The 12509-nt window shown below is 50.3% G+C and overlaps 1 protein-coding gene across 3 annotated transcripts in view; it reads left to right on the forward strand.

Annotated features, from left to right (window-relative positions):
• KCNN3 (potassium calcium-activated channel subfamily N member 3) overlaps positions 1-12509 on the forward strand; it is a 220271-nt gene that overhangs the window by 191657 nt on the left and 16105 nt on the right. For all 3 annotated transcript variants that reach the window (XM_019919766.3, XM_033858005.2, XM_033858010.2), the window contains exons 4-5: positions 1501-1642; positions 8622-8732. In XM_019919766.3, coding sequence (XP_019775325.1) covers positions 1501-1642; positions 8622-8732 — 253 coding nt within the window. The remainder of the gene's footprint in view (positions 1-1500; positions 1643-8621; positions 8733-12509) is intronic.

Consider the following 12509-nt stretch of genomic DNA (forward strand, 5'->3'; position numbering starts at 1 on the left):
CCACCTCCTTTCTGATTAGCAGACTTCTGCCTCCTTTTACGATCATCTCCAGATGCACCTGTATCTGCAGCCTTGCCAGCACACCTGACCTGGGGCGGGGGGTAAGGGTAAGAAAAGCAACATTTGTCAGTTGCCCACTGGGCGCCAGACCCTGTTGGTGGGGGTGTGGGGCTCAGGGAGAGCACTGACGGTAGCAGCTAATACTTTCTGGGGGCCTCCTTGTACCAGACCCCATCCCAAGCACGTCATGTAAGCCTTGCTGGTAACTCAGTTCTGTAGATTCAGGTTCCTAAATGGCTTTCTGCTCTATCCAACCAGGATGGTTTGGTCTCCCTGGCCCCATCTCACCTTTCCCATCCAGTGGCCTCCAAGAGGCTGATGGGAAGAGTTTATCAAGGAGTGACATCCCTGTCATTCAGGCTCATCCTGTTAGAGAACATTTTGAGAAAGGACCCACCTTCATCTGCCCTGCCACCCCAGGTGCAGCCAGGCCCACCTGCTGCACTCAGGTTGGGCCCTGGCTTTGCATAAGAGCATTTCCTCTGCCTGGAACTCCCTTCCCCCAGCCGGCCTGGAAAACTCAAGCCTCTGACTAATCCTCCTGCATTTGAGTCGAGGTCATTGCCCTTCCCCTCCCGTCCTCCAGGTGCCTCGTCCGCTCACTTACTGACGCTTTCACAAATGTCTGCTTCCTTGATGGACCCTTGCCCTGGGCTGAGAACCCTAAGGCAGGGGCTGTATCCTGTTCATCTTTCTATCTCAGTGCCTGGCACAGAGCCTGGCCCACAGCGGGCCTTGGTGTTTGGGGATGAAGGGAGGGAGGAAAAGGACGGGGTGGAATGGGTATCCGGCAGAGGGAATGGTGGTGATACGTTTCCAGCTGCTTACTCCCAGGGCAGGACAGCCACGAGCCTCCATCCAGCTCAGAAGAGGAGGCCATGGCTCCGTGGAGACTCCAGAGCCTCCCCCTGGAAACAGCTCCAAGAGAGCCCCGGCTACCGCAGCCTCCCTCCAGACACCTGGGAGGTGCCAGTCTTTGGGCTCCATCAGCCTTCTTAGGGGAAATTGCTAAATGCGTTTGGTGATTTTTTTTTGACATTTTCCTTGTTCAGGAGCTCGTGATTTCAGATTAATCACATCCACATACATTTAGACTGTCAGCTTGGAAGGGAAAATCTAAATTTTGTTACTGCATGATTTCATCCAAAGGTATTTTACTGAAAGGACGTCTGTGATATGGTGCAAATCATGACGAAACACGTTACCGCTGGGACCAAGCTCGTGGTGGGGGGTTGGGGGGATGGACGGAGAACTGTAGGCAGGACCTGGGTGGGCAGAGCTGCGGCAGCTTCAGTCTCCTGAAGAGATCCGTGTGCCACCATCGCTGCTGTCTCCATCTCAGCAAAATGTCACATTTCCTCCTCTGTCCAGGTTTGCCCAGAGCCTTTACTCCCGGGAATGGCAGTTCCACTAACTAACTCCTGTCTTCCCCCCCGGCAGGTACCATGACCAGCAAGACGTAACTAGTAACTTTCTGGGTGCCATGTGGCTCATCTCTATCACATTCCTTTCCATTGGTTATGGGGATATGGTGCCCCACACATACTGTGGGAAAGGTGTCTGTCTTCTCACGGGCATCATGGTGAGTACCTGCCTCGGCCAGTTACCCTTCCCCACCCACCGAATGCTGCTAGGAGTAGCGCCTTTATGGTGGGCGCAGGGGGCCAGCTGCTAGTTAACAGGCCAGCGTGTGTGTCCCTGCACGTAGAAAGGCGGATGGGAAATCTGCGTGGCTTCTCACTGTTTCATTTCCTTGTCTAAGATAGGACCATGTCCCGGTTCCTGACAGCTAATGGCCTCTTCCTAGCCCCCCAGAAATGGGCCGAGAGAAGCTGGCCGTGGGTCTTACCCTCTGCTCCCATCCACCAGCCCCAGTGAGCATCAGGGCTTAAGTTCATTGTCCTCTTTCCTGTCGCCTGGGCCCCGCAGACCTTGGTACCACATCTGATAGAGTATAGCTAGAGCTCACTGAGCCGGCCATGAGAGACCCGTGTCCTAGACTGGGTTGGCCACTGGTTCGGTCTTGGTTTGATGACATGGCCCTGGGCCAACTCTTGGCCTCTGCATCCAAATGCTGAGGTGCCAGATTCCGAGTGCCAGTTCCCTCCCAGAGTTGGCACCCAGCTAGCCTGTGACTGTATCCCCATCTCTCCCCAGGTGTCCAGCAGCTGTGCTGCCTCCTTTCAAGGTGTATATTCCTCCCGCCCATCACCCTGCCATCCCCCACCCCTGCACACACTCGTGCCCATCACATGGCCACACAGTACGGAGTTTGGGAGAGACGTGGGTAGGGAGTTGGACCCCAGAGTCTGAGTCCCTGTTGCTCGCTGCAGCGCTGGACCCCTCCTGCTCACCAGCCCCACAGCCGCAGGCCTCTGACCCCATGACCTCACTGTGGACTCCAGGCAGGGCACTTAGCCTGCTGGACCTCAGCATGCTCGAGTACAAAGTGCGGATGGGAGGCCTGCTCTACCCTCCTCCCTGGCTGGTGATGGGGATAAACTGCAATGCTTTGTGTTAACGCACTCCATCAGCAACAAGGAGCTGCGCCGCCTTCAGTGCTGGCGAGCCCTCGACGTCCCTGCCGCCGCTACTCCTTCACTGGCCGGGGGTGAGGGCTCGTCTCCTTGCTGTGCTTTCTGGCCGGGACAGGCAGCCCTGCTCTTTGACCTCCTTCCCAGAACCCCAGAGTCCAGAATAAACACACCGGGTCCTCCTTTCAGAAGAGGAAGCCGAGGCTCAGAGAAGGAGCGGGCAGCTAAGCCTGGGTGTCGTGGGGGTGAGGGTGGACAGGAGGCCTGTCACTTGGTCCTAGGTCTCCGCGGCTGGTTACGGCAGCCCTCCCCAGGGGGCCCTCTCTGTGCCCCCCATCATCAAAATCCTTCCAGGGCTCCCTCAGATTTCAGTCACCACCCCCACTTCTCCAGGAGGACACAAAAGACCCTCCTTCTGAAAGGGAAGTGACTCCTTTCTGCAGTGGGAAGGGGGTTAAGCCCTCACCAGCCTGGTGGCCTCCTGGGACTGATCTCGGTGACAAGGCAGCTCAGAGCAGCAGAGGCCATAGGGTCAGAGGCCTGGGGCCGTGGGGCTGGTGAGCAGGAGGGGTCCAGCGCTGCCATGTCACGACTGGACACCGTCTTCTCCCCTTTCGACTGAAATCCAGAGCCGGTGCATATTGGCAGGTCCTGGGCAGCAGTTAATGAGAAAAGGCTTAGCGCCGGGGTTGGGGTAAATCACGGGTAAGTGTAAGGCCTCAGAACAAATACCTCCCATCGGTTAGTAGGAGTCTATCTGGCACAGCTCCAGCTGTCACCAGGAAACCAAGGAATGATTCTTCCTTCCAGAAGGGAATGAAATGCCGCCCGAAGGCCAAAGCTGTCCTGTCTCAGAGCCGCTCGTGGGGCGCAAGCTTTGTGCCTCGGCACCAGCTCTCAGCCAGGCCCGCACGGAGCCGGGCTGCCACTAGGTGGATGGCCCTGTGTGGAGCCTCCGTTATTTTTAAATACCAGCCATTCGCCCTCTCAGCACGGAGCTGTGCCCCATCCAAGAAGCGGCCCCATAGCCACCATTTCCCTGGGTCCTTCACTCCTGCATCTCCGGGCTTCTGCGCTGGCGCGGCTCGGGGGGGTGGTGGGCAGGACCCCTGGGCCCCTCCCTGCCTTCTCCTGGGGTGTGGTCTTCAGCACCGCTGGGGCTGTAGCAGCTCCTTGGAAAGGAGTGTTTATTTCTTGTGGAGAGAGGTGTGATCAAAGTGGAAAGAACAAACAAGTGAGGAGGAACCGATACCCACCCCCCATATTAAAAATACAGCACATGCCTTTTGCCTTCTCCTTTCGCACAAACCCTGCTGCGTAAATATACACCTATCTATGACAGGGACGGGGAGCTCCCCTCCTCTCATTGTCAGTGTGTTTACCCAAATGAAAATCAGCTGCCTCCCTCTGGGGTCTGACAGTGAGGAACCCTGGTGGCATTTTTACTAACAAATGTGACTTTTCCAGCTGAGTCACTCCTTTCCAGGGTTTCGCATGGCTGAGAATCCCTTCCTCCCCTCTCCCAGCCTCCCGACACTTTGTACATCTCCTGATTATTATTGCAAGTGCCTTTACTAAAGGTAGGGCTTCCTGTTTGGTTACCATGGACACCAGGCAGGCCAAGGCAAGGCCTGCTCGGGAAGGGAAAGGAAGAATTTGTGTGTGCGGGCTGTAAATAGTCTTAATCATTGTTTTCTCTTGGCAATCCCAGTAACGGTGTAATTATCAACCATTAAGCAGGGTATATAATTGTCTGAACAACTTGACGTTGTTGGCACAGACCTGGTGTGTATGAGAGATTTCACCCACAAAAGCAGGTATCTCAAAGTGCATCATCTTTCCATAAAGAATTTTATGATGACAGTTACAAGGCAGAGAGAAAGCTGGCAATATTTAGTATCCAGAATGGGCCTTTGAAGGCTTTTTGGTTCTGCAGGCATCTGGAAGACTTTTGGGCCCCCAAGACTCCTTGGTAGGAATCCCATTTCAATATAGCCAGTTTCTGAAGCTGGACTCACTCTGTGGACCCTTCATGAGTTAGGGACAAACAGACAAAAGCTTCCAGGATATCTGTGGGGGTCACTGAGCTTTTCCCCGAGGCTTCATGAGAGAGGCTTCTTTGAACTGCAAAAGGAAAGGGATGATGAAGTAAAAGGTAGCACGAATTGAGTCATTTGGGGAGGAGGGAAAAAGAGGGCTCAGTAAGACATCTGCTTAATGTCAGTTTTAGAGGATGAGCTTCTCCCTGAAACACCTTGGTTTCAAACCAATTGATGTTATTTTAGTTGTTACATGGTATCTGTTGCAGAAACAGAATCCAACTGTAAATCCTCCAGGCTTCCCGCCTCCATTTGTCACTTTCATTTATGTTTTATTTTATTTTATTTTTTGCTTCTTTAGTTAAGTACACCTCATACTTTTCCCCTTGGGATACTTGTTTTTTGAGACTCTAAGGTTTTCCAGCTGGAAAATGTCTCTTGGAAACAAGGAGTAGGAGGACCAGAGTGGAGGAGACTGGGTCTCTGATTTGGGTCCAGATCTATGGATGAGTTAGGCATGCTGACCGCAGGCCAGCCGCTCCTCTCTGTGTTCACTCCTGTACTCTGCTCACCACGTACCTTGGCAAGTACGACCTCATTAGAGGTGAACCCTCTCCCCTCCCACAGCCCTCCCATGGAAATAGTGTTGGACACAGAAGACCCAGGGAATTCAGCTGGTGTCAAAAAGGATTCAGGACTTGGCACCTCTGAAGGCAAAAGTCTGAGTCATGGATTTGCTGCACAGTCTGACCCCATGGAAGTCATCCCAGCAGCTGCTTACCCTCTTCTGTCCCACTCCGATCTCTCCTCACATGGCCCCCCTGCCCACCAACCATTTTTGAGATTCCACACGAGGACAGCTAGGACAGCAGGAGCTCTCACACACCCAGATCAGCCAAGCCCTTGGCAATTTGTCTCTTAAAACCAACCCGCATCCCTGCCGTATCACATAAGCATTCCCAAACTGCTAACAGGGCCCTGTCAGGCTGATAAACTCATCTAAGTAAAAAGGCCCAAAAGGAACACAGGTGATCATTATACCACATGAAAGGTGAATACAGCAGGAGGGAGGGGGAATCCCATAGTGCTTCCTTTATTTCCTCTAAAGAGCCAAAGTTGACCATCAGCTTCTGACTCAAGTCTTAGGCTCCTTGTCCTTCCTGCCTTCCACTCAATTCCCATCAGCCCATCCTTTTTTCCTATTTGTCTGCTTCTTCCTTTCCACTTCCCCTGTCTGTCCCATGCTGCTGAGGAGGCAGCACAACTTGTTCCCTCTCTCAGTCTCTGCTCCAGCTCTATATCTCTCTGCATCTCCCCTCTCCCCTTCCCTTCCTTTCCCTTCCCTCCCCTCCCCCACTCTTCTCCCTCTCTCTCTCTCTCTCTCTCTCTCTCTCTCTCTCTCTCTCTCTCTCTCACACACACACACACACACACACACACACACTGGAGAGGATCAGTTTGTATTTCAGCACCCTGAACACCACTTTCTGAAGGTTGCTGACGTCTGACCCCATCTTTACAAGGTTGCCTCTTAATGGGAATGACCAGATTAGGCTTCATTATTGGCTACTTCCCTAATTCAGCCAGATGATGGATTTTCTAAAAGAAAAGTTGAAAGTATCCACTGTTATCTGTTCAAGTTAGAATTAGGGGCTAAGAACCAAGCATTCTTCAGAGAAATATTCATAGGAGAGCCTTGACATCTTCAAGTTGAAAGAAACCGGGAAATGTCATCTAGCCCAGCCTCCTGCCTCCGTGCAGAAATGAATCTTAATCATATAAGATAGACGCTTCCTTAGTTAGAACACTCTAGCTTCTCATTAGAACCCTTCTGCATTCAGCAGCCTAGGTTGTGAGCCCTAGCGAGAACCATGGAGCAATCCAGCTAGACCCTGGAACTTCGGGATTGTGGATGGTTGATTGTTTTAATGAAACCTCCAACGTGGCGTGGTGAGCAGGGAGACTCCTTCAGGCTAATTCTGCCCCCAGCTTTCAGGAGTGATTTAAGCAGAGTTTCCCTGCACTCAGGGAAATGAGGAAGCCTGGAGCCTGGGAAGAACCCTCTCCATCTGACGTTCCGTTTTTAACACGGCGATATATCCCTTTTTTGGGCGTTCAGCCCAAAGTTCTTTTGTAGCTCCATACAAAAGAGAGGGATTATATACTCGGTCTGCTTGAGGGGAAATGGAGCACACATCTTCCCTCTAGAACAGCTTCTTTTTAAGCTATTTTTTGCTTTTAGAGGCCTGGCTCAATTGATGACACCTGCAGACCAGGCTGTCCAAGGGCCCATACATATCCTTTGAAAACTGGGCACAGAGTCTCCTGCAAGTCACAGATGCCAAGAAAACAGGGCCGTCCCTGAACAAGAAAGGAAAATGAGGTCAGAAGAGGAAAGTTCACACAGGCTCCTTTCTTTTCAGTTTGTTGTGCTAGAAATGGGTGGCTGACCAAGTGTACCTAGAAACATGAGATTGTTTTCATGGGAACCCTTGTAAAAAGCTAGGGGAAAGCGTTGCCAACTTCACCCGTGCCAAGACCTTGCACCGACCAACCTTTGCCAACCTGTGGCAAAGGAAAGAGATTATGAAGGAGAGAGTAGGGGATTGATCTACCATGTGCATTCCGCCCAACTCTGGTACGGATTATAGTACCTTTGAAAACAGTCTTTAAGGTTCCCTATGTATTCCGTTAAACTGGGTGAGCCGCAAATGTTGTTGGTGGATTCCTTCAATCCTAGGACCTCAACTGCTAAACTGAGCTCTGTGGCAACTATAATTACTGTTTGGCGTCTAGAGGATCAGACTGCTGACTTTTCTGAGCTTATTGTCGCTTTCCATGAGTGGAGGTCAGGATGGTGCAGGGCCCCACGTGCAGAAAGAGGGTGATGGTCACCGAGGGGCGTGTGCTCTCTTCCAAGAACCAGGCAAGGGCGGGGCTGTCGTCTGCTGCCTGCAGGAGAAGCAGGGCAAGGGCAGTTCTGTCTCGATTCCCACCCACCACCCCCACCCCGACCAGGCCAAGATGCACAGCAAAGAGGACTTCAAAGTCCTTTGGAAGAATGTTGGGATGAGCCCATTTCTGCTCATTTCTCAGACAGTCAAGCATGCGCCCAGAGGATTAGGAGGGAGGAAGTGAGTCCTGAGGAAGCGGCCTCTTTTACTCACTCTCCCTGGGCTTCCCTGGAGTGGACCTTCCAGAGCAGAATAAGAATTCTGCTCTGGAGAATACTGACGCCTTCTGCGGGTTCCCTTAAAATCCTGATTTGAGGCAGGCGTGTTGTTATCATCTTTGAAATCTCTGAAAGATGGTGAATTCATGAGCCTCCTGGTGAAAGCAAAGAGGAACTGAATTTCTTGCGCTGAGTCCTAGGCTAGACCTCCAGTGAAAAGACCCAACTGGGAGCAAGCTCAGTCACTGGGTTCACAGACTCATGCCAACCAGTGTAGCCCTGGGAAGCAGTCTTGGCGGGGTGATGCTTTGCCTCTTCCTTAGATTATTTTCAGGAAAACTCTCCACCACCAACAGGTGATCCATCCATACTGCACGGCTTTCTTTCCTCCTGGCCCCCTGCTCTGGAGCTGGCAGTGGGGCTGGGTTACGCGTGAGGGAGGGGGAGCGTGTGTGGATTTTCTGTCCTCCCTGCACACCCTGGCAGATGACCAAGTGATCGTTCGGTGTTTTAAATTCCCCCGAGCCTCAGCCCCATCCAGTATCCTGCTCCATGAAGAAGTGGCCAGCTTTACGAAGGCTCAGTCTCCCAGAGGTCAGCTCTGCAGCTAAGCCAGGAGCACCGCAGACCCCTTCATGGGTGCGGGAATCAGGACCCTGATGGGTTTTGTGGCTTGGCCTTGTCCAGCCAGAATTCAAGTCCCCACTCCACTCCTGGAGACCCCATCGTGGGCCCGGGGCACGTGGAGTCTTCCGCCTGAGCCCTGCCTCTTAATGATGTGCTCTCTCCTCTGGTCCTTTTGCTGTCCCCTCACAGGGTGCGGGCTGTACTGCCCTGGTGGTGGCCGTGGTGGCCCGAAAGCTGGAACTCACCAAAGCAGAGAAGCACGTTCACAACTTCATGATGGACACTCAGCTCACCAAACGGGTAAAACGCCACTGTCCACGTCTTAACGGAGGACTTAAGACCAACATGGGAGCCAGTCAGAAAGTAGCCACAGTGGGTTAGGGCCACACCCTTCAGTGGAGGGTTGAGGGAGCCCCAGACACATGCAAACAGCCAGCGCAAAATGGGCACGATGTCCCAACGCTGAAGGCTCCTGTCTTCTCTTAAATCACTGTGCGTGGCTCAGGCAACCAAATAATTTTCCTGATAATTAAATCTATAGCATACAATGATGTAACCCGCCCCCCTTGCCTAATGGTACAGAGTAGATCACCCAGCATGAGGTGTTTTTGCTTATGCTTAAATGTTTTCATGATTCTCCTTAGGAAGGGCAGTAGAAAGTCTTAAAAACGATATTGGGAATGTATCTAAATCCAACCCTTTAAAAAAAATCATTACAGACAATCACTCCTAAATAACGTTCATCAAAATGTCATCACCCAATTTTCCCCCTTTTGGGTTTTCCAAATAACGTTTCTCCCTTGTAACGTCATGAAAGTGGGTAAGGAGGGTGAAAAACTGAATATAAGCGGGAATGGGGAGATCATTTAGCTGCTAAAAGTCTGACACCCCACTGAATTGTCAGAGAAGAAAAGGCCCATTTAGAAGAGACAGAAACGAGCCTTCCAGGATAACAGCAGGCCAAATGAGCATGGCAGAAGCTGTTTATTTAATGACAGCTTTTATGGAAAATTCTTTAGAGCTGCAGGCTGAACGAAGGTCAGTAGTATGATTTCCTGCAAAACTCTCCTCTTTCCGAAAGGAGAGCGAAGCAAGACCCTGTGCTGGGGTCTTGGCCGCTCTGACAAGTTTCTCATTTAGGATTAAAGTGGGTTAGGAGACCCACGAGCAACGAGATTTTGATTGGGGTTTTTGAAAGCTGGAGAAAATATTCAGTGATGGATGTTGCAGCACAGTAAAAATGTGTTCTAAATAGAGACAAAGGCAGGAAGGGAGAACAAAAAGAGAGGGAGAGTGACAAAGGGTGAGCGTGCTCACTCAGAGGGAGGCGTGGGGGAATGGGAAGTTGCCAAGGCCTCTCCAGTTTCTCAGCAGAATTATTTATGGTGTTTGATTGTTTGGTCTTTGATTACATGTACTGGATTCTTTAAAGAGCCTCCACAGATGTTAAAAAGAAGGGGTACAGGCAAATAGTCTAATGTCGCTGCCATACAGATGGTTGTATATGGTACATCCTGGCGCTGAGGTGTCCGTGGTACAAGCAAAAACATGATTTGTATCATCAAGATGGCAGGATTGAGGGCCATACCCGTGGGTAGGCCAGCCGGGTTCCACCCAGAGCCCTGTAACCTAGCTGCTTTCCTTCAAGCCCCTAGTAAGCGTGCAGAAGTCATGCTAAGTATTGAGCAAATTACCAAAGTTGCCTCTATTCTCCTGGAACAATTCAGTGCAGGAGTCAGAGGCAAGGGAGTCTAGCCTCCAAAACCTTCTCAGAAGCTGTTTCTTAGAGCAGAGACATTAACAGCCTCTCTGTTTATTCTATTTGCTTTTTGAAACCAAGGATATACTGTGTATATCATGTTATTCCTTTGTCCTCTCCATTTTTCACTCTGTGAATCAGACATTAGAGGAAAATAAAGCCGAGGAAAGCCAACTCCCTCACGTGACAGGAAAATAAACAACTTTTCTGCAATATAATTGTACGAGGAGATGAAATTGTGGTCGCTAATTTCAAGCTTTCAAAAATAATTCTCTAAAATCCTCCTCAAGTCCGCTTACTTTTTGAAAAGTGGGACCGAAAATAAAATCAACAAATATTTATTGCCCATCTATGAGTACAAGGCATCTTTTTATCGAATAACATCTCACTTTTCTGAGAACACTTAAATCTGTTGAAATGTCCCTTTAATATCTAATATCTTTTCCCAGAGAAACAAACAACATGAAAGGAGTGGCTCTCACAGAGAGAGGATTCTCAAAGCTGGCAAGACTCTTTTACCTAACCTTGATTGAAAGGAAACTGGCTGTGAGCTTGGCCTGCTCTGGCTTCAGCTCCCCTTGACCTGGTCTCAGAGAAGCCCACCTTTCTTCCCCTGGCAACACCTCATCCATCCTCTGTCCTCTCCAAGCAGCCCACTGTGTCCAGCAGGAGTGGCTCATGGGTCAAACAGAACTCACAGTGAATTCTCAGTGAATTCGCAGAGAAAGATCCGATCTTTGGAGGAGCTGATTGGGACATAATTGCAAACCTCTCAAGAGAGGACAATTAATAGATTTAACAGAGAAAAGCCATCTCTTACAATACATGCAATCTTAATTCTTCAAACCTCTAAGCAAAAAAAACAAAAAAGAGGAATTGTAACCTATTAATCATAAAAATACTCAGATTGTTCTAGTCTTTATTTACTCTGCCTGTCTTGCTGTAAAGGCTTCAGCCCAGACTTTACCACTAGAGTCACACTGTTTTTATTCATTTATTTGCCAGGGAGGCGGGGGCAGGTGCGGCGGTGGTCTGATGGCACGGGGTCGGAACTCAGTTTCTGGTTTTCCTGATTCCCGTGGCTTTTCTTCTCTCACTTGTATGACTTGTCAACTCTGGTGGCAACGTCATTTCTGTATTTAATGCAATCAGATCTTCCCACACTGACTTTGCAGTGTTACTGCCATTGTTAATCTAGAATTATAATTTATTGCTAACCTCTGGGCTACTAGGTAATATATATGTAAATGACACACAGAGAGACTATAAAAAAGATACTAGGTCCCCACCTTTTCTCCCACTCAATGCTACACATCCCCCTGTCGCTGTTTTAGGTAACGAAACACATCCCTCACAGCTGGATGGCACTCCCTGTGTTCTGGGTACACCAAGATGAGTAAGAGATGGTACCTGCCCTCATACTTACTGCCTGTCCTCAAAGAGCACCTCCCCTTTCTAAAGAGCAAGGTAGCTGCCCGTGGACACACTTGACTTCAGAGGCACCACGGACAGGAGACGTTCTGTTTGCCACGCCTCCTCTCCACATCAAACCTGCAGACACCTCTGTGGTGTGTGCCACTGGCTGAGGATTTTGTCTCCTTATCCTTGCCACGATGGGTTCCTGCCTCAAATACTTCATCCAAGTACAATTTCCCCATGAAATCAATGAGTAACACCAAAACCACACCCATATCTTCCCTACACTAGTGCCTTCTCCTGCCTTCCCTGTTAATGACATCATCGTTCTTCCAGTCTCCAGGCCTGAAAGCTTAGCAGCATCTCTGACTCCTCTCTGCCCTGGTCCCCACAGGGGTCCGAGCAGCTTTGGAGTCTGATTCCACCTGGCCACACCAGCCTCTCCAGGTCCTCTGCCCACCATACCCAAAGCCACCATCTCAGTCTTGTACCATCTCAGTTGCTTGCTACCTTCTCATCTCACCTGGTCCTCCCTTACCCAAGCCATCCTGTACTTTGCTTCCTCGTGACTCTCCCTAGACTCTGAGACTTAGCTCTGAACATATCACCAACCTGCTCAAAAACCTTTAATAACCCCCCAGAACCTACTGATCCACTGATAAAAAAGACTTTTCTTTATTTTTTTAAATAGGGCTAATTTTTAAAATTTTTATTTATTTATTTTTTGAATGCATTTGGTCTTCGTTGCTGAGCACAGGCTTTCTCTAGTTGCGGCGAGTGGGGACTACTCTTCGTTGCAGTGTGCAGGCTTCTCATTGCGGTGGCTTCTCTTGCAGCGGAGCACGGGCTCTAGGTGCCCAGGCTTCAGTAGTTGTGGCACATAGGCTCAGTAGTTGTGGCTT

The sequence above is a fragment of the Tursiops truncatus genome, chromosome 1, assembly GCF_011762595.2.
Source record: "Tursiops truncatus isolate mTurTru1 chromosome 1, mTurTru1.mat.Y, whole genome shotgun sequence".
NCBI classification, from domain to species: domain Eukaryota; kingdom Metazoa; phylum Chordata; class Mammalia; order Artiodactyla; family Delphinidae; genus Tursiops; species Tursiops truncatus.